At 39.0% G+C, this 23,135-nt stretch overlaps 1 protein-coding gene across 16 annotated transcripts in view; it reads right to left on the minus strand.

Moving 5' to 3' along the window:
• The window catches only part of DMD (dystrophin), a gene marked incomplete at its 3' end in the record, with an annotated part of 2,106,393 nt that overhangs the window by 81,429 nt on the left and 2,001,829 nt on the right, over positions 1-23,135 (minus strand). For all 16 annotated transcript variants that reach the window (XM_084788839.1, XM_084788837.1, XM_084788840.1 and 13 more), the window contains 3 exons: positions 14,717-14,918; positions 12,413-12,498; positions 9,938-10,095 (listed from right to left, as the gene is read on the minus strand). In XM_084788839.1, coding sequence (XP_084644965.1) covers positions 9,938-10,095; positions 12,413-12,498; positions 14,717-14,918 — 446 coding nt within the window. The remainder of the gene's footprint in view (positions 1-9,937; positions 10,096-12,412; positions 12,499-14,716; positions 14,919-23,135) is intronic.

The raw sequence follows: 23,135 nt of genomic DNA on the forward strand, positions 1-23,135 counted from the left end.
ACCTCAATGGTTCAGCAGTTAAAGGAACTTGCCGCCCAGCATCTTGAGGACCGGAGTTTCATCTTTAGAACTGACATGATGAAGAGAACCAGCATATACATCAGCTAGGGTGTGCTTTCATGAACAAGTATGTGTGTGCATGCGTTTCTCTCCCTCCCTCCCCCCCCTCTCTCTCTCTCTCACACACACACACACACACACACACCCCACAAATAAGTAAATTTTTAAAAATTTTCAAATGTATCACTATATAGTGAAACCTTGTTTAAAAAAATCCAAATGTAAATGAAATAAAAACTTGTAGCTGTCAGATAAATAAGTCAAGATATGCTGAAGACATTGGAGAAATAGATAAAAATACTATAAAAGTAAATTTTATACTTTTTCCATCTTAAATAATGTTTAGAAAAATAACTTTCCATTAAATAAAATTTAATAGTTAATACTGGGGGAGAATGAGTGATAAAGATGTAAATTATGTTTTAGTTTTCTTGATTGTGGGGGGTAAGCTTTTATGATGAACTAGCACAAATGGTGAATTGATAAAAACAGTAATCCAGAATATTCACCCAATAAAAGTATATGTAAAGAAAAAAAACAACGCACTTTTTTTCCAAGTATGAGACTTTAGGTTCATCCCCTAGTATCACAGCAGAAGAGGTAAGTAAATGATGAACAAACCCATCTACCTGTACCTTTCTCTTTTTTCCATTCTCATTCATAGTTGGAGATGCTAATTCATGATAAAACTTACCCTCCACACTAGGCTACCTCAATGGATATGAGTATGTTTCCCTATGTCCAAAGGGGGTCTAAAAATAATGCTTATAGAATGCAAAAGAACTTCTAAAAATTGGAATATTTAGAAATAAGTTATCTAAGGAGTGAAAATATGAAGTGTGTTCAATTACCTTGAGAACTGATACCTAACTAGGGAAAAAGTGTTCTAGCATGGTATTCTTTACATCTGCATAGAAACAATCTTAAGAACTTCAAACTGAATCCACAGATACTTAGTTATAGGCATAGGGGACTGTTAATCTTGAAATGATATTCCCATGTCACAAGACACTTAAGGTAATCATAGTGATCAGCCTAGCAGGTGCTCACCATAACTAAGTAATCTACCCTGCCTGGCTCATTTAATCCTCATAATACTACCTAAATGTCAGGAGTCAGGAAAGGTAAGAAATGTGCCTGTACAAAGCTTGCCCACAGCAGAACTGAGATTTCATATCTAGGCAGACAAACTTCATTGTTTAAGTACATAATTATTCTGACACAACTCCAAAGATCCTTGTGTTAGGTCACAGGTCTCACTAGCCTGCCTTCAGGGCCCTAGCAACATCTTAAGTCATCACCTGCTGCCACCAGGTGTGTGCTGGATAAAAGGACCCACCTGCCACCCCAGTTAATTCAATCTTTGTATTTTCCCTGTCCTCCTGCCTCTCTGCTATGAGCACTCACTTTCTTTGCCGCCCCACCCCCACCCCCCCGCCACACACACACACACAATAAATGCCTTTTCTGCCAGATCTGTTGTTTGCCATGTAATCCCTCAGGGAGTACACCTTAGCATGGGCCTGTAATGGTGCTCCCACCACCCCATAAAACAACTAGAAACAAGCAAAGTTTGCCTATTTAGATCTACTTGAGATAGACATGGTTCTCAATACTTACCTGTAGAATATGGCATAATCATAAATCATAACTTTCTGTTTTATGTTTGCAAGGCATAATTTAGAGCAGATAACTAATGACAGGAAGAGAGTGTTTAACTCAGATATGCTAGCCCTCAAGCCTGTCAAGAACTTGCTGAATATGGCATTTAAGATGATAGGCAGATTCGAGCCCAGGGGTCCCGCTCAAACTAAGGCACCAGTCAAGGACAATACAGGCAGTAAACTTTAAACCCCTACCCATATCTAGCCAATGGACAGAACATTCTCCACAGTTGAGTGGAGAGTGTGGTATGACTTTCACACAAACTCTGGTGCCTCACATTTGACCATGTCCCCTGGAGGGGGAGACCTGGTGGCACTCAGAGGAAGGATAGCAGGCTACCAAGAAGAGACTTGATACCCTATGAGCGTATACAGGGGGAGGAAATCCCCCTCAGGAACAGTCATAGGGGAGGGGAATAAGGGGAAAATGGGAGGGAGGGAAGAATGGGAGGATACAAGGGATGGGATAACCATTGAGATGTAACAAGAATGAATTAATAAAAAATTTAAAAAAAGATGTTCGAACTTATGACAGACAGAGACTCCAAAATCCTAACAGTAACTCCCCGTCTCCAAGAAGACATGGGCACAATGACTAGGACTCCACCTGGACTAGGGTACACTAACCATTGGGAAGATTGCCCTAATGCCTTGCTCGCTGCTAGGACCCAGCCTGAACTGTGGACAAACTAGACACATGGAGAGTTACTGTCTCACATAACACGGCTGAAGATGGGTGAGGTCAGTCTTTCCCATGTTCTAGCCTCCACAGAAAAAGCCTCTCATCTTCTGTGTGGATGGCCATAGTGCCTCTGCCCACACTGTCATGGAGATCCCAGGAACTTGGGACAACCGTCTAGGTAATGGATTATGGACTATACTCTGTCATTTTGATTGACACATAGGCCGCTGAGATTACAATTTATCCTTCTCGGGTGTCTGATGGGTTTGAAGACTAGGCTAGTGAAAGATACACCAGTTTAACTGCAGAAACCAAGGCTTCAGATGCCTTGTCAGTGCTCTTCATGTGTGAGAATCAGGCCTTAAGCCTCACTCTCCTAAAGCTGCTACTAGGTTTAGACACAGTTTACCTTGTTACTAGACACAGAAAACAGACCTTACACCGAGATAATCTAACCATATTAGTTCACTAGTCAATTCATTAGCTAGGTAAAACATTCCACCATATGATCCACTATCATAGTTCCAAGCTCAAGATTTTAAATTTCATTTGGTTTGTCTTTTAAGTATAGACTTAAGTGTTGTTTCTTATTGTGCTAAGTTTATACACATCCAATCTTCTGGATAGAGAGAAGTCCCTCTCTCAAGTGAGCTTTTCCCCTTCTGTTCCACTGGAGATTTCCGTCCTCCCAAAGCTTGGTTAGGACAGCTGTCAGAAGTATCATGAAGTTTCTGCTTTCCCTGAGATCACTTTAAGTGTTCATGCTTTTTACCCAAGATCGTTTCCCAAGCTTCTGCTATGCTATGACACAAAAATGTATGTCTGCTGCTTTTTTCTATGGTGTGGATTTCAGTACAGATCACAAGCAATTGTAATACTAACATATCTGATATTTGCCTCCTTTTGTAAACTTAAAAAGATTCTTGTAATCTTCAGGAAATGTGGATCCTCCTCTCACAGGTAAGTACTGTCAATCAATAGCCTAAGCTCCCTACCTATTTTCTATTTCAGAATGTGGGATTCCTCCCCCTTTCCCAAGTTCTGGAGTCCTCCCCCTCCACCTACCAAGGCCATGGGCCTAAAAGTCTCAAACATATATTCTGTTCCTAATATGTATATATGTTTCAGAATCCTGCCAGGTTCAGGTGTTTCCTCAAGAGCTATATCCAGAATACAGGTGCTCTGGCCCAATCTCACAGGCTGTCTCAGCTGAATGTGAGCATCCCTAGCCACAGATGGTCTCACAGATCCTGGAGAGCAAGTAGGACAGTCTGCTCCTCCTGGGCATGGCCAACACCCCAGCTTTTCGCCACCCTCACCCCAAATAGAGACACTTCACTGTCAGCAGGAAGTACTCATAGATGAATATGCTGTCCTTTACTCATTTATTATCAGCCAAAGGCTAGAATGTTGTGCTTCAGAACCAGCACAAGCAGATCCAGGATCTCCAAGCATCCCTTGGTGCCTACCTGCTGCAGGGGGTGGCTGACATACCTACCCTCTCCTGTAAATTTTCTAACCCAAGGGCAGGGACTTTCTCTTCCCCTTCACTATATAATCTGACCGTTTTGGTGTTGTTGCTTGCCCTCTACCCACTTGCCGCATGGCCAAGAGCTACTTCCAATAAACCTGCATTTCTATACTTTAACTTGTCTTGCATGAGAAACAGTCAAGAGAACACAACATCCTCATTCCAGCCTCACCACCTTTCCCTGGTTCCTCAGTTTTTAGTTAAATAAAAAGGGAAGAATGTTAGTTCACAGAAGATCCCACTAGCCTGCCTATAGGGTCCTCGTAACATCTTATGCCATCATTTGCTTCCATCAGGTGTGTGCTGGATAAAAGGACCCACCTACCACCACAGCACCTTTGATCTTTCTGTTCTCCCTCTGTTCCCATCCCCTCCCTCTCTATGTCATGGATGTCCCTTTCTCTCCTTCCTCCTTTCCCAAAATAAACTTCTATTATATTGGGTATGTGGTGTGGTGTGTAATTCATAGTGCCCCCACCTTGGCATAGGCCTGTCATGGTGCCCCTGATGCCCAAAAACCTTGAATGGATTTTTTTTAATTTAAAAAATTTTTTTATTAATTTATTCTTGTTACATCTCAATGGTTATCCCATCCCTTGTATCCTCCCATTTTTCCTCCCTCCCACTTTCCTCTTATTCCCCTCCCCTATGACTGTTCCTGAGGGGGATTTCCTCCCTCTGTATATGCTCATAGGGGAGGAAGGATAGCAGGTTACCAAGAAGAGACTTGGATGGATTTTTTTACATATGAAATACATAGATATACTTGATTTGAACAATTGAGACTATAATTTATTCCCATTTCTGTATTCATTCTTCATTATAGCAACCACGTATGATTTTCATTTTGTCATATGAATATAAAAATTCAGAAGATAGATGAAACAGCGATGCATTCATTTTCAATGTACAAAGGCAGAAAACAGATGTAGAATGAACAGATGTTGACACTCTAGCATTTGTAGTTGAAGCATACTGAATATAAAGTTGGTGTACTCAAGTCTATCTAAATAATAAAGTCATTAAGATGTTTACAGAAGAAAATATTACACAGCTCATCATAGTGCAGGAAGGAAGTACTTCTCAGAGTAGTGCTAAATGCTACTTGCTGGTATGCCTCTGGTATGCTGGTATACCAAAAAGTAATATTTGGTTTTACTTAAAAACAGACAAGGCATCAGGTGGTGGTGGCACATGCCTTTAATCCCAGCACTCAGGAGGCAGAGGCAGGCAGATCGCTGTGAATTCGAGGCCAGCCTGGTCTACAAAGTAAGTCCAGGACAGCCAAGGCTACACAGAGAGACTCTGCCTCAAAAAAACAAAAACAAAAACAGATGCAGCACAAACAAATGGATTAGAGTATTTTTAAGTTAGTTATATATAAGTGACTGCCTGTGGATATGTGTGTGTGAGTGTAGATCCCAGTCGAGTCTAGAAGACAGCGTCAGATCCCCTGGACTCATGAGCCAAGCAGTTGTGGACTGCCTAGCATGGGCGCTGGAAACCACACTCAGCTTCTCTGCAAGAGCAGTATGTGCTCTTAAGCACTGAACCATGTATCCATCCCTCAAATTAGAGTATTTGTAATAAAGATGTGTGTGTTAAGGGAGAGATGTTCACTAATTTATGTCATCCCATTGCAAGCTGAAACTGATGTAAAGCCTTATGTCAACACTATGACCCATTATTAGTTCAGGCCAGTAGTTGGTCTGGTTAAATTCACTCTCTTTCTTTGAATTTCATTTCTTCATCTGAAAAACGACTCAAAGGTTCTTTCAGGCAGTCTGTGACCCATTGCTACAGTTAGTTTGGCTTTACTATGGCCTGAAAGATCAATTTCCTATCTCAATGTCCTTTTTCCCCCTAGGGAATACAAAAGAGAAACAAAGTAATCACACATTAGTTGATGCTGTATCACAAAACATCAACGTTTTAAAGCTTTTTATCACTATCAAAATGAGTCAACTTCCCAGAGAATGCCTTGGCAGCAGTGTGACACAGTAGCTTCACTTAGTATTATTCAAGATGCCACACAGTTATCTTGAATATGTTATTTGAATATCCAGACATAGCTTCATATTTACTAATTTAGGGGGGCAGGAGCAAGCATTATGGCACACACTGTGGAGTTCAGAAGACAACTTTGAGGAATAAGTCTCCTTCTTTCACCTTTGTGTGGCTTCCTAGGTTTCAACTCAGGCTCTTGGGTTGCTAGGCTTTTGTGCTAAGTACACCTGGACTTTTGCATGCATGCAAGGATTCCAAACTCAGACGTCCATGCTTTCAGAACAAGTACTTCTTCAACTGAGCTATCTCCCCAGACTCCCGGGTTTGGTCTTTTTTAAAAGTGTCTTGCTCTGTAAACTAGGATGGCCTCTGACTCACTATGTAGCCCAAACTAGCCTCAAACCTGTAGTGATCCTTCTGCTTCAGCCTCCTATATACTGGTATATAGGGGTTACACTTCTTTTTAATGTTATGTTTGTTTGTTTGTTTTTGAAGACCTGATAAATGACTTCCTTCTCATCTTTGTGTGTGGTGGGGACATATAGAACTGAGGAAACTTTTTGAAGATTACCCAGAGACCTTAATCCATGAAACCTTACTTCCCTTTTTGCCACAAATGGACCATGAACCATACCTTTCTAAGTGTATTAGCACAGGGAAAACTAAGCTTCCTCTGTGGTGACAAGAAACAAAGGAAACAGAAGAACTACTATTTAAAGTCAATACCTGAAGTGCAAGAAAGGAATCGATAAGAGAAACAAACACTTCACGCCCTTCTCATGCTAACAGAAATAGCAACCTTTGAGCAACAGCTTGCTGAAGGAGCAAGCCTAGCTGGTTCCCAAGGTCTTACACTTCAAAGAGAGGGCAGAGGTTGTTTCCACTGCTGTTATCTTTCCCTAAGGCAAACATTGTATTTTCCTGCCTTTGGCACAATGAAAGGCAAGGTGATCACCAGAGCACCTGACTGAGGAAAAGCAAGCCAGGGCCAGGACATAGATCCTAAAGTAAACATTAATAATGGAGCCATTTAGTGATGGGAAATGATTACAAGTTAAGAGGCTCCCAATATGATTAGCCACATCTGGGTCCATTGTACTATAAACATCCAGTTCATCAATACTTGACCTTACCCACCCACCCCCAACACACACACTGCTCTCACCTATCCTGATTTGCTATATAACACTTCTTATTCTATCCAGGATCCAAGATAAATGGGACGAAATATTTGTAGTTTACCCTTGATAGCAACTGGAAAAAGGTATCAGTAAGAACATACTGGGGAAAGAGGTAGCAAATAAAGATGAGAATCAACCATTCTACTAGTTGAAGGAGGCTAAAAGTACAGATTAGTTGTTCAAACATAAAACCCAAAACCTCCCAAAGTCTGCCCATTGTACTCTCCTCAAAGGACTGAGACAGTTGAATAAAGGCAAATTTTTCTAAGTAACAATAATTTTGGCATTACTTATAATCATGCATGATACAAATAGTGAGGTGTGGCTGTCCTAAGGTAGCAAAATCAATGTTTCAAAGCAATGGTTATGGAACTACATTAGGAACGACCAGAGGACTGAAAAAAAGAAGCCAGGTTTGGTGGCTCACACCTTTAATCCCAGCACTCAGGAGGCAGAGGCAGGCAGATCACTGTGAGTTCGAGGCCAGCCTGGTCTACAAAGTGAGTTCAGAACAGCCAAGGCTACACAGAGAAAACCTGTCTCAAAAAACATTTTTTAAAAAATGAAAGAAATTGGAAAATTTTAATGGTGGATGTCATAGTTTTCTCTAAAACACATAAACAGACATTCAGACCAAAGAAAGACAGTATATTGTGTACTTAGGCTTACTAGAATAACAATGCAATGGTGTAAACATGCAATGAGCAGGTTGAGAAACAAGATAAGGATGGCAATGGAAAGGATTCAAAAGAAGCACTTTATTCATTTGTTTCCTTTTTCCAAAATTATAAATGCCCAAAGAAGGAAATTAAGAAAAAAAGCAAGGAGCAAATAAAAAGTCACTTGTTATCACTGAGAGTCTGTGGGTCCATTTCTTCCCAATTTAACAAAAGAGGTTTCCAGGAGCTTGCCAGCTAGCACAGAAGCATTCAATCAATATGCAAGATGGACTGAGTTCAAATGCTGATGCTGAGAAGAGAGTGCTGCTAGTACAGGAATGGCAAGCAAACAAGGAAGACAGGTGGAGTACTGAAGAGGGGGCAACTAGCAACAGCAGAGGTGGAACAGACTGGCCTCCTTACCAGGGAAAGCAGAGTTCAACAGCCCTCTAGCCGGACAACCAAATGCAAGTAGAGAAGCTAAGGAAAGAAGGGTAATAGCTGTCCAGTGAGTCAGTACAGGGAAGTGACAGAGAGCCCTGTAACAAGGACCACCATACAACAGAGACAGCTGCCAGTACTTCTATAATATGATCTCTTTTTTTAACCTAACATACACTACATAGGTACACATATATGAAAATGTGTGCATGCACTTCACAGCCTGAGCTCAAAAAATAAAAAGTAGAATTTTACTAAAAGAAAACAAATGTTAGAGGGAAATTAATAGCAATGCAAGTTGCTATATAAGTGGGTTTTAAAAACAAAATACATTTATATTCTATGTGGCTATTAGAATTCATTATATGAAAATAAGTAGTATTGATATTCTATAAGAGCTACTACTATAGCTACATGTAAAAAAAGTTTCATAATGATAGTGTGTTCATGCCTTAGAATGGTGAAAAATGCATTTATTTCCCATATCTGTTTAAACTAGTCTGCCACCATTTTCACAAATAATTCAAACAATATGCCTCTCTCCATAGTAAGTGAGCTGATTTTGTACACAGCCATATTGCCAATTAACTCTTAAATAGTCAAACTGATTTAACATCCAAATAGCCCCCAGGGTTCTACCTAGAAAGCTGCATAGAATTTTCTCCTAATTTGTGGTAAAAGACTTCAATTTTGTAAATTTCTGCCATTGTGAATGGGATTAGAATGGATTGAGAAACCTCACAGAAGAAAAACAGCTTGTAGCATTTAAAACTACATAAGAATACAGTGAATAATGTGGCCTTACAAATATCTTATTCCACTCATTCTGGTGGCATTACAACTAGAAAGAATTGTTGAAGAAAAGCCATCTGCTAATATGAATCAAAAGCCACAAAATATTTATATCCTTGAATCTAATCATTATATTCTTGGAGAATTTATCCGAAGGAGTCAACTCCAAAGAAAAGAAAATGGACTGAGAAGTCTTGGTGGATTAAGTGCTTGCCATGGAAACATGAAGACTTGATTAATCTCAGAACTCTAGAACCCACAGAAAGCCATGCATCGCAGTGTATTTCTGTAATCTCACTTCTCCTATGACAAAAGGAAAGGCAGGGATATGAGAATCCCTTAAAGTGCATGGACTAACTAGCCAGGCATATATAGTAACGAAGAGCAAGAGACCCTTTCTGAAATAAGATGGAAGTTTAGGACTGATGTTCAAAGTTGTCCTCTGTGATATATGCATGCCCCCATTTGAACCATGAATGCACACACATGCAAGCATGCACACACACACACACACACACACACACACACAGAGGGTGATTAAGAAAAGGACAAAACCTAGGAAGAATGTTCATTATAGCACTACCTAGCAGTACTACCTACTTTGCCAAAAATAGAAACAGCCTACATGTCTTTCACAGCAGAGTGCTCAGGCATTGAGAAGAAAAAGGAGCAGAAAAGAAAGGACAGAGAGAATCACAGGGCAGGAAAAGACAGACCAAACAAGAGTGTTAGTGTGCTGAGCAAGCAACAGACGCTAGAAAAGTGGAAGCCTTCGATCTTACTATAAGACAGGCTGTGTGTGTGTGTGTGTGTGTGTGTGTGTGTGTGTGTGTGTGTGTGTGTGTGTGTGTGTGGTGCCGGGGGTACATTTGTGGAGATCACTTGGCAGGTCATACACAGAAAAAAAATGAGTAACTTACAAATTGGAAGCAGCTCCTGACACTTGGCTCAATGTTACTGCCCCCAAAGGAGGCAACTTCCCCCAACTGTCTTGGGATTTGAATCGAATCATGCAGTAGAAGACCCAGCCTACGCTGGTCACAAAAGCCAGTTGAACTTGCCACTTGCTTGAAAAGGTCTATAAAAGGAAGAAAAGAATCATGAAAATCAAAACACTGGAACAAGTGGACATAAGCAGAACCCAATGTCCAATTCAATGCAGACACTATATTTCTCAGTAATACCCAATATTCCCACAGATTGGTCTCACTGTTTTTCTTTTTTTATCTTTCTTTTTTTTTTTCTTTTCCTTTGTTGGGAGGCATGGTCTAATGCAACACAGGCTGGCCTTGAACTTGTTATATTTGAAGATATCCTTGGACTTCTTATTATCCTGACCCCATTTCCTGAGTGCTAAGATTATACATGTGTGGTTTTATACAATTTTAAGGATTGAAGCCATGGTTTTCTCCATATCAGGCTGAGAGGGATGATGGCTAACTTAGGCAAATAAGATCATACTTCTATAAACTTGGCTAATCATCATTACCTACATATGAAATATGAAAATTTAACTACAATAAAGCCCTGCAAAGAAGCTGAGTTTACATGTATTTTTTTATTTTAATTTATTCAGATATGGAGTAGGGGGTCACATATATCATGGCACATGTATGCAAGTCAAAGGAAAACTTGCAGTAGTTAATTCTCTTTCCACCTTAAGGATCCTGAAAATCAAACTCAGATCATCAGGGTTAATGACTAGTGCCTTTATCTACTGAGCTATCTTGCCAGCTCCACATACACTTTTAAAAGTTACATTTAATTGATTTATTATGTATGCATGCATTTAGAGCATGTGGACATCAGGAACAACTTACAGGAATTGGTTTTCTCCCTCTACCATATGGATCCTGAGGCTAGAACTTACGTTATTGGGCTTGGCAGCAAGTATCTTTACCCACTGAGCAATCTCATCTGCCCCCCTAAATATATTCTTAACACCTGAATTAGTTAAAGCAAAACATAATCCGTTGGTAATTATTATGTATATATGATAGGAATACTACCACAGAAATTTTAGAATCAAAAGCCATATAATTAACCAAAAGCATGTGAGCATTAGATATTAAAAGATGTAGCAGAATCAGGATTTCCTTATGGAGTTATAAAACTATTAAACTTATAAAGATTACCATGTATGTTCACAGAGGGTGTTGTGCCTATGTGTTATTAGTTCATATTGTGTTATACTATTACTGACTTTCTATGTCTGCCTTACAGTTTCTATATTTGTTTTTTTGAAGAAAGGATTTCACTAGGTATTCAAGGATGACCTTGAACTTGGAAAAATCCAATGGAAACAGGAACACAGGGAGAAACCATCCCTATGTCTTTTCAAAAGACAATTACACCTAACTTACAACAAGTAACTATAATATTCAAAAGAGAAAAGCAGTCAGAAATAGTTTTATCCAAATTAATTTTAAAGGGTTAAAAAGCACTGTTTCTCATTGGGTGTTTTTTGTTTGTTTTGTTTAGTTCTTAGAAAAGAAAAATTCAGTGGGAACTATATAAAATTGAGCGCTACTGTGCTTTGTGTATTTTATGGTTTCCTCTACATAAATGAGCAGCACAACAGTGTGGCTTTGGAGAAAAGCCATGTCTTTTGTCTCCTGCCTATCTTTACACCCAATATACCCCTTCATCTACGTATGACTAGTTCTTAGGAGGAAGCCAGGACAAGCTACATTTGTTTAATTCCTCCTAAAAAGATTTCTTATAAGCATTTCAAGGCAAAAATCATAGACAGTCCTTTACAGTAAAAATAAATGGTGACATGGTCGTCCAAGCTATCAGTCCTTCAACATTTACTTTTTATTTTAGATTTACACATTTTAAGTAGAAGATCACAATAGCAAATCAAAATTCTAGAGGGTGCTATTTACCTTTTAAGAAATAGCAGGCTAGCCATCCCTTAAACAGTAAAATGTTAGCCATGTGACAGAATTGGATGTCAGTACAATGTGCAATGAGATGATTATAAAATAAACAATGTGTTTTGAACACAAATGCCTGATAGTATTCTTTAAGTAAAAAGCCAAAGGCACAGGAATTGCATGGATTAAACCTTCACGTTTCTTTTCTTGACTTACACAAAGGGGTTAGGAAATCAGACTTTATCCCCTTGGAACATGTGTTTTATTCAGACACAGTCAATGTAACACAAAATAATACTCGGACTGGAGAAGTTAATCCTCATTTCTCTATTTAAATGCCTTCAATTTAATGTCTGACAGGAAATAGCACAACCGAAATTTTATGACATTTTAAAAGTAGTTCTATATCTTATGCAAGAAGCCTGCTGTCAAATAAGAATGGAATACAATTTCCATCTAGAACGAGGGTAATTAGGCACCATCAATAAAGGAATAGAGTTCATATACATGACTTACATCTGTACTTGTCTTCCAAGTGTGCTTTACACAGAGAAATGATGCCAGTTTTAAAAGACAGGACACGGATCCTCCCTGTTCGTCCCCTATGAAGAATCAAACCAGAAAACAATTACTGGCGTACCAATAAACTGTAGAAACTCCTAGTTAAGGGGAAAAGGGCCTTGGATACAGGAGCTCTGTAGAGCACTGTTTGATTAAGGTTGTTATGAACTTTTTGAGCTCATTATCTATTTGTCTCATGACCTAGAATGCAATGGGAAAGTTTGATGAACCAAATTAATGAATAGTTACCCAATTTTCAACTCTTAAAAGCCCTTACTTGAATTGCCAGAGTAGCTCTACAGAAAATGGGGATAAAATACCCTTCCACTCTTGTACAGAGAGCCGCCTTGGTTGAGTATGAGGAAGAATTATCACTGTGCACTTGGAAGTTCTGGTTACTAAAGCAAAATGTCAATTTTGGCTGTTGAAGGAAAAAAAACCATCCAGCCACTAACTGTTCTCTGTACATCACTCCCAGAATTTCATCAAATCGTTTCTTACTAAGAAAATGAGTCATCACTTCAGGTCACAGGAAACAACGTATAAAATATGAATTTCTATATCCAATGAAATTAGGGCATACTTTATCAGAAAGCATCCAAATACATGCTCTATAAGACATACATTTCAAATAGCCTACTCCTATATCAACATTTCTAATATGACAATACTTTTTTACATTAGAAAGTGGAAGAAAGCATTATGCGCGCGCGCACACACACACACACACATTAACACAAAAATTTAACTATGGGGTATAAAAAAGAAAACAAGAATGAACAAACATTTCCATTTTGTAGCAAATGTTTTTTCAACAACTTTTTAGCTTCTTATTTTATTTTGGAAAGCAAATGTATCTCAGATTTTTGTATGTTTGTTTGTTGGTCAATATGCTCAATTTTCAATTAGTACAACTTATGTGGTCTCTTAGTTAAAGAAAAATCCTAGACCCAAATGCTTTAATGAAACTCCTGATTGTGCAGAAAACATTGTTATTAGGAAAAAAGAGAATCAAAGTTTAGCAGATAAAATTTATACAACAATTCAAGTCTTTATCCTCAAATAATTTTCATGTAGGTCAAATGAAAGCCCTATATTCAGAATCTATTCATATCTCATCTACAAAGAAAATGGTGCCAAAAATATAAGGGAAGATTTGAATACAAACCCTTATCTAAACAAATGTAAGTGTAATCCACAAATAAAATCTGATCTGTTCAAGAACCAAGTTGATAAGTATATACATTTAATAATGGTTCTGAAACTTAAAAAGTTAATACCTTACCAAAACAACAAAGATAACACTATGTATGCATATTAACAAAGGAAATAATAGACACATACAACAAAGACAGATGGCAAAGTTTTTTATATTAACTCCTTTAAGAAAATCTTCCTAGATTTCCAAATGGGAATATGTACTTGCTGATATGTGAAATGAGGCATGTAATAATTCTGAGGCCTACAAGGAATTCAGTGAAAAATCAAGGCCAATTCCTTCTGTTTCCTTCCTCAATTGTGTGCATTAAGCTCAAAACAAAAATGAGAACTGGAGCTATGTCCTGTGTGCAATCCAAGAGAAATAAATGACTGTTCTCTTAACAACAGTGGGTGATGAGTGGAGGTGCCAAAGACCAGCTCTGTAAAACCTTATTAAAACACACAAAAAAAAACCAACAATCTTGCTTGGTTTCAGGAGCTGAGTTTGCTGTATTTGAGCTTACTTTCATTTTGTATGACTCATCTATTCAGTCTTCTACATAACTGTCCACATTTCTGTTAAGACAATTCTGAGCTGATAACATATGTGCCAGTGTTTTCAGGAGTACTGTCATTCTTACCAATGTGAGGGGTCGCTCTAAAATGGATGGAACACAGGTGAAAAAAAAGGAAAGAACCACCACTACATGATAGCTCATTCTATTTAAAAATTTGTCTTATCTCAGGTTATGGTTGGATTCTGGTCTGGCAGCAGTCTGCCTTCTGGCTCTTTTCTTCTTCCTTAGAAATAGTCTCACTATGTAGTTCTGGTTGTCCTAAACTTACTATTTAGACCATACTGGCCTTGAACTCCCAAAGATCCTCTGCCTCTGGGATTAAAGACTGCATTGCAGCTCTTATTGTTAGCATATCAAATATTTCCAGTCATATGCAGAAATGATTTATCCCAGGGAGAAGACATCCATAGCTTCTAGGACATTATTATCATGGGAATACTGTCATCACTGTGTAAGGTAGGTCCCCTCTTGTCATACGTACGTATCATAAACATTGAGAAGCCAGTTGAGACACATATCCACACAGAGAGGGACATTGACCAAATTGTTGTGCTCTTGTTCCAGACGATCGTAAATAGTAGTCAAACAGTTAATGATCTGTAGAATATCCATGGGCTGGTCATTTTGCTTGAGGTTGTGCTGGTCCAAGGCATCACATGCAGCTGACAGGCTCAAGAGATCCACTGTAAAGAAAACCACACAAAAGCAGAAATGACGCAAAACATAAAACTTCTTTTCATTCCTTTTCCTTTGAGAATACTGGTTGAGTTGTTTGCTACCCTTTTGTAAACGCCAAACTCAAATTCCACCTTCTTTTAAAGGCGTTGCATTTTCATCTCTCAACTTTGAACTTGATCCGGTTTTTACCAGTATTCATAATCTAAATTAGTTTTCAGATCTCACTGGCAGTCCATGAACACACAGGCCCATCCCCTTCCCTGAAATCTCAGAGGATATTTGAGAGTTAAAGGGACCTGTCTTCTAAGCCAGTAGTCATTTCCACCTGAGTAAGGAAAAAGAGACGTTGCAGCAGAGATTTTGAAAGAGATACTGCTACCCCTTTCTCATATTAGTCCTGGAGATCAATGAGATGAAGCTGCATGGTTAGGCTTGTGTAAACTCAATTCCTGACTCCACATTCATAATCAGTAAGCATTTTTCTCCTTGAAATAGACACCTCACCATCTCTTTGTTGCCTTAACACCAGGTGAGAAAATAACCAACTTCACTACCATAGGCAAATTGCATCATCTAGCTAGACGTCAAACCGAAGGCTCATTTATTTCTCTTTTTACCTTCAAATTGCATTTTACAATGTACTTTTTTGACACTTACAAGAACTTTCAAGGCTAGGGATGATTCACTCAGTCTGAGGTAGTATTTTAGTTATATGCCAAAAAAAAAAAAAAAAAATGAACAAAGGTAAACTTCCATCCGCAAATCACTAGCTTTACTCCCAAGTGTCATGAAAAGATGCTTTTCTCTAAAGCCAATTTATTAGCCAAATTGAAAATGCAACACTGGTATTTTTTTAACCACATGATACACCTAAGCGCTGCTTAGAATTGTCAGTGCTTTGAGACAGAGAATCAATGATAATTAAGTGCCTCTCTCACACACCTAAGGGGAAGATGCACTGCAATTATAAATATAACTTCAAATAAAATGAACATAAGTCATTTCACTCAGTAAACAGCTTTCCCAATAATAAAAGAAATATGCAAACTTAAGGCTATAATGTTATTTTACTAGTTACTTGTGGTGAGCTCTAATTAAATATTAAGAAAAAATACTGGCTAATAGCTATGTAGGTTACTACTTATGCACCATGTACTTTCTCTCTTGAAAAACAAAACCAGGATACTCTATGGCGTTCCCCTAGAAACAGGAAGATCTGACAGCAGAAGCAAGAGATAGTTTTCATTATTTTTCCCTCCCATGAGTAAAATTCTGTGCTTCTGTCCCATACACCAGTGTTGCTAAAATATCCCAGGCTAACTTCCCTCTTACTTGCTTACATATTTTATTTTGCTAAGGATGGAACTCATGATCACACATACCTCTACTACAGCCTCTTTGATATTAAGATACAACCCTGTGCTGCTTAATGTCAGGGACAATTTTTGAGAAAAACTTCATTAGGTGATTTAATCACTGAGTGAACATCACGGAATATAACTACACAAATTAAGATGTATACTGAATTACTAAGCTGCAGATTGTAAGATCACTTTATACAATGCTCCACTGTGCTCTAAAAAGAAAGAATGGTCTTTTTTATGAAATCTAAGACTGTGTAAACATGGAAACAGGAAGCTGGCAGACTGCAAGGTGTATCAGAATCTTGTGGACCATATAATGAAGAATAAAAAAATAGGAACGCAAGCAGGCAGGAGGCTATACAGAAAGAGAGGCTAAATGGGGACTACATGCGAGGCAGTAGGAAGGTACAGGGACATAGTCCTAAAAGTTTCACCATCTCTTTTATTTGCCTGATTTCCTGAGAGCACAACTGCTTGAGTGAACTCAAGGGATCGGACGTTCTCTTCTGATCTTCAAAGGCATCAAGCACACATGTGGTACACATAGATATATGTAGGTAAAATGATCATACATATAAAACTTCAGAAATGTAGCATGTCCATTTTGGTATTGAAATGGTAGAGTAGATTTCTCCCATACACCAATTTTCTTAACATATATCTTTATATATTGAAGGACGCTAGGAAGTTTTCCTATTATTTTCTTATTTGTTGCCATATACTTTAATTGTTATACATATTTTGTTTTTGTTCTAAGGCTATAAAAACAGTGAGTTTTTACACTCACTTTTTATAAAGTGTCTAATGATCCCATGTAATGATAACAAACAGTGAAATTACATGAATTTCATTTTATTGGACCTAATGTTGACAAAGGTGAATAGGTAGGTGAAACACACAAGAGAAAATTTAGAGTATAAATAGCTCCAGAGAGGAGTGAGAAAATTGCTCTGAAATAACAGGAGCACAAGATGACACAGGAGAGAAACACTTTGTAGCATTCTCTACTAAAACCGGATGTGGTTAACTATAAGGCCAATACATCACAGAACATGAGAGAACACATTTCCCCAATCATAACAAACAAAGAAACGCAACTTTGTTTTCATGGAACAATTTTTAAAACACTTCCATTTAAGCAAAGAGCATGCAACAGATCAGCAAAGAGGTGAGGAAAGAGTTGTAGGCCATTGAAATGCCTCTCTGCCTGCCCCCCCTCCCCGGGTCTCTGTCTCTGTCTCTGTCTCTGTCTCTCTCTCTCTCTTTCTCTCTCTCTCTCTCACACACACACATACACACACACACACACACACACACACACACACACGCATGCACGCACACACACATGCTCAATGTTCAAACCAAGCCTATTAAAGACTACATAGATGTTGTTTTGGTGAAACTTTAAACAAAATTATGAGCTTTTCTGCAAACAACCAGCAGATTGTTTTGTGAAGCTATACTTTTCCTTGAAGCTAACATTTTCCATGATATAAATATGTACTATAATTTGAAATAAATGTACACATGCACAAATGTGTTTATGTGTGTGTGTGCATGTGTGTGTGTGTGTGTGTATGTGTGTGTGTGTGTGAGCATGCATGTAAGAGCATGTGGTGCTCTTAAAGAGGACCTGGGTTCAGCTCCTATCACACACATAGATGGAGACTCAGAACCATAATTCAAGGGATCGGATGTTCTCTTCTGATCTGCAAAGGCATCAGGCACACATGTGGTACACATAGATATATGTAGGTAAAATAATCATACATATAAAATAAAATACATATTTTTAAATTTTTTCTTTCAAAACTCCTGGAAATGTGTTTTTTAAAAGATTTGGTTTATTTTTAATTATCTGTATGTGTGTGGGTATTTGTGTGGGTATGTGCATGTAAGTGCAGATGGCCAAAGAAGACAACAGCCAGATCTCCTGGAGTTGAAGGTACATGTGGTTGTAAGCTAACCAATATGGATGCTGAAACTTGTGTTCTCTGCAAGAACAGTATGTGCTTTAAGCCTCCTCAAAAATACTTTAATGGAAAAAGAAGCTACAGCTTCAGCATTATTAAAGGATAGTACCATGTGGTGGTGTGTTGGTCATGCTAAAGGTTGTGGGGATAAAAAGAGGTAGAGAGAGGAGAGAAATGACTAGCCTTCTAGGGTTATTAGCCACACAAAAGAGGATCTGGTTAGGCCTGGCCATCCCTTCTAGGCTCAAACATCGATTCCATAGTGTACATCCTGTCACTGGCCAAAGGAATACAATAGATTCCTTTGCCCAGACATCCCAGACTATCTTATATCATCACACAACTTTCTTATCAAACATGGAGAAACTGAGCTGGTATCTAACTAAAAGGTTCCTGCCTACTGACTAATGTTTCTTTTGCTGCAACGTACTTCTAATGCTACTAAAGAGAGAAGCAAACATCAATTTCACCTAGCTACAAGACTTGCCACCTACAAGACAGATTTGCTTGCAAGACAGTAGTGGCAAAACATTATGGGAATAACTAAACTACTTTTTAAATTAGATTTAAGGACCATTCATGATATGGAAACTCATACATGACACTGCTAATGTGGCCAAGAACCCTAGACTATATAGGTATAGATATAAGAGAAAATCCACTACTATTATTCTGTTAAAGGACTATAGCAATAAAATGTTTTCTGATAACATATTGCTATGCCAATAGGTCAGTGCCTCACTCAACACTCATCAGAGAATAAGCAAATCCTTGCAGTAGATGTATATTAACAGAGAGACCCACAACTGGACAATGTAAAGAGAGGAAGAGACTTTGGAGCGGTTAGCCCTAAATGGAGTGTCTTCATCAAACCTGGACTTGGGAATTTATATAGACGAGATGGAAAGATTGTAAGAGACAAAGGCAGTGGATGACTGTAAGCAAACAGTGTCCTCCAGACACAACAGTACTGAAACACATATGAACTCACAGAGACTGTGACAGCATGCCTAAGACTTGCAAGGGTTCAAACCTGACAAAAATCCCAGCATGAAGGAAAGGGGACATAAAGTCCTATCCATAACCAATTAATTGCAAATAAATAAGCTATCTGTAATTAATACCTGCTGACAAAGGGAGAATCCATTTTCTTCAATGAAATGACACTGGGTATATCAACCAAATTTGAGAGCAGTCCCTATTCCCAGGAGTAGTTGGTCAACACAAAATCACCTCCATGGGATTTTGTTTTGTTTTCTCTTTTTTTATATTTTATTAAATATTTTTACATGTATATTTATATCATTACACATATATACAATAAACTACCTACAACAAGAAGAACCATGAAACAATCAGGATATGCACACATACACACACACACACACACACACACACACACACACATAGGTTACATTCATAGTTTTGGCTATTTGTACTTGGCAGACTTGAAGAAAACATTTTTTCTATCTTGGTGTGTCTAAAATTCTGAATGTAAATCAGTATCTATTATATCTCGTCATTATCAACTTAAAACATTTATCTAGACCTAAAAACATCTTAGCCCCTAAACAACTAAGCTTAACTGAAAAACTAAACTATCTGGTCTTCAACCCCATCAGAGACTTGAGAAGGAATAAACTCAATTACCTGAGTATGCTGAGAGTGTAGATTAGTAGCTTTCCAAATGAGCACATGACAGAGAGAGTTTTCTACCTGAATAGTCACCCAAAATTCTCTATAATGTTGGAGCATCTTCTTCAGCCTTCTGGCCCAATATATCTGACAGACATATTTGTGAGGCAGGAACTATTGAAGACTTGCTTACCCTATCTAATTTTCTTCCTTTCTTTATTTTTTGTTTGCTTATCTGTTTTGATTATTTTTCATTGTTTTTCCTGTTTTTTTTTTCTTGAGAAAGAGAGAATGAACACAAAATTGGATGTGGAGAATCTAGCAGGAGTTGAGGGAGGGGACAGAATATGATCAAAACAATGTATGAAAAAAATTAAGAGTGAAAAATAAATACATGCACAAACATCAATACTGGGCCTTTCTCTAGAAGTCACAAAGAAGAAACTAAGAAAAGTTCTTTATTTGTTGCACCTTTCACAGAATTACAGGTGCTTAGAACTATTTTTAAAATCTATAAAATGACATGCAGAGGCAGAATTATGGTAAGAAAAAGAGGTCTTTACTGACGTTAGAGGACAGAAAAATCCATCTGAATGCCATACTAGTAAGTAGTGAGAGAAGAAAGAAGCACAGAAAATTGCTGAGTGAGAAAAAAAAAACTCCTATACTCTGCACAGAACCCCAAGCTGACAGCCTAAATTCTATGTGTTGATGCTCAGTAATGGTGCAAGAACTGAAGAGCCCGACTTTCCTGGCCCAGGGAACAGAAGGCACATGACAAGAGGAGATTCTTGCTGAAACTATATCATATATTTCCAAAATAAACATTTTGAGTGCACCTTGGATGGTGGTAGAAACCAGGAACCCCAGCACTTGAGAGGTCAGAGGATCAGGAGTTCAAGGTCAGTCAAGTACATAGGAAATCTGAGCCCAGCTCTGGCTACATGAAATGATGTCTCAAACAAACAACCAAAATTATTCAGTGTAGGGGGCAGCTGGAAGAAAGACTCTCAAGTGCTTGCCACAAGTGCCACTCTTGTGGAATGTGCGATGGAGAGAAGGGAAAGATGAGATAGATGGTGGAAAGATGGGAGAGAAAGCAAAGCACAGGGCTCCCTATACTGTGAAGAGAGGTGGGACTAGAGACTCTGCTAGTGAGGTTTAAGTGGATGTGAGGAGCCTGCACAACACCTGAGGCCACGGTAACATCTTTGCTGGGGTAAGCCATGTCTGGGTCTGTGGTCCTGCTGCAGTTGGAATTTGTGTCAATGTGTGTTGCTCGAGTTATCACTAAAGGCCAAGTGGGTGTCCATGGTCTGGGCTTCCACCAGAGGCCATGTAACATGTCTGAGGGCTGGGTTTCTCTGGTGGCATATGTTGATCTGTGAGTGGTCTGTGCTGCCATCTGAGGCCATGGGACAACTAGGGCCCATGATGCTACCTGGGGCCATGTCTGGGTCCAATTTCAGCCAGGGTCTGTGTTGATGTCCCAGGCTGCTATTACCAGCAAAGTCCACACTGACATTCCTAGTCTGGACTTCCATCTGTGTGGCACTGTGTTGAGCAGGCCCCAGCCCCTCGCCTGGGCAGCACAGTAAAGCTAGCCCTGGTGGCAAAGGCTTGGGTGAGTCCCCCTCACGCCCTAAGAATGAGAGAGAAAGAGGGTGAGAGCATAGTATAGGTCCTGGTGACATGGAGGAGGATGTGCCACTTGGGGCAGTGCTGGAGAATTCTCCTTGAGCAGGAGAGAGGCTGACCAACTCAGCTATCAGTTTGGCTCAGATCCAAGGCTTTGAGTTGCCCTCCCCCATTATATTCCCCACCTATGAACTGTTAGAACTCGTGAAAGGTCTGTCCTGCAGATCCAAAGCTGTAGGATCTCCATGACATGGGACAACAACAGGATAACTGAGAGGAGTCCTGGTTAGGATCCAGTATTGATGGTGGGCTACATCGAGATACAGAATTCCTAAGTAAAACTCTAGGTTGTTCTCCTGGTTTTCCAAAGTGCCTGTGTTCACAGCAGTGGCTCTCGATAGAAGAAACAAAATGTGCCTTGGTGTGGCTCTTATAAAGAGTCACTTAGGCTCTGGAGCATACTTTGATGCATGCAGACAGTAGCTGTGAAACATATCTTATTTTGGTGTAGTTGGGACATGGTATCTTGATCATAAAAAGAACTGTAGATTTGCAAACAACACCATTTGGCTCCTGAAGTCCCTCCTAACAACTGAATGTCTACCTGCCACTATTATTGTAGTAAGTGTCAGGACTGAGAGCATCTTCAGGATTCATAACCCATTCTTAACTAAAATAGTATTAACTAACACATTACATAGAAAGAAAAACAGTGAATAAATTGTTGGTGCTGGTTGGCAAGCTATCCTTAGCTTGTAGTAGCACAGGCTTTGGATTTCATTATGGTTGAAAATACAATTTTCTAGTAGAGTCCGGAATAAGAACTCGAACTGAAGAAGTTAACATAATGCATTAAAATGGATTCGCATACTGATAACAGAGCTGATGAAAACTGTAATTCCTTAGCTGAATTAGCAAAGGCTAAAGGGAGAGCAGAAACTCCTTCCACTGACTTTCAAGTTCCCTGACCCATGGTGGAGCTGCAAACAGAGGAATCTGAGTAAATATTACCTCTGACAGATGGGCTACTCCCAGGGGACCAAATTATAACTAAAAAGATAATTCAAGGAAGGGAGTTACTGGTATCTGTTCCCTCCATCACAGTGTTCTTTTTTGATGGATGCCAAACCAAGTACTTCCTGGCTGATCTGTCATACAGCCTCTATCACTGGAAATATTGGTAAAGTGGTTACTTTTTGTCAACTTAATACAAGCTCGGGTCATCTGAGAAGAGGCAACCTCAGTTGAGAAAACGCCCCCATCAAATTAACCTGTGCACAGGCCTGTGGTGAATCTTCTTGATTAATGATTCATGTGCCAGGACCCAGCCCCCTGTGGGTAGTTCCACTCCTGAGCAAGTAGTCCTGGGATGCATAAAACAAGCAAGCAAACAAACAAGCGAACTGAGTAAGGCAAGGAGATCAATCAATCCAGTAAACAGCATTCCTCCATGGTGTCTGTTTCAGTTCCTGCATTGAGTTCCTACTCTTAGTTACCTCAGTAATGGACTGTGACCTTGGAGTTAAAAGATGAAACAACTACCATGCCCAGTAGCCTTTGATCATGGTGGTTAGCACAGTAAAGAAATCAAATTAATACTATGACAAAACAA

Source organism: Acomys minous (assembly GCF_964271855.1).
Source record: "Acomys minous genome assembly, chromosome: 7".
NCBI classification, from domain to species: domain Eukaryota; kingdom Metazoa; phylum Chordata; class Mammalia; order Rodentia; family Muridae; genus Acomys; species Acomys minous.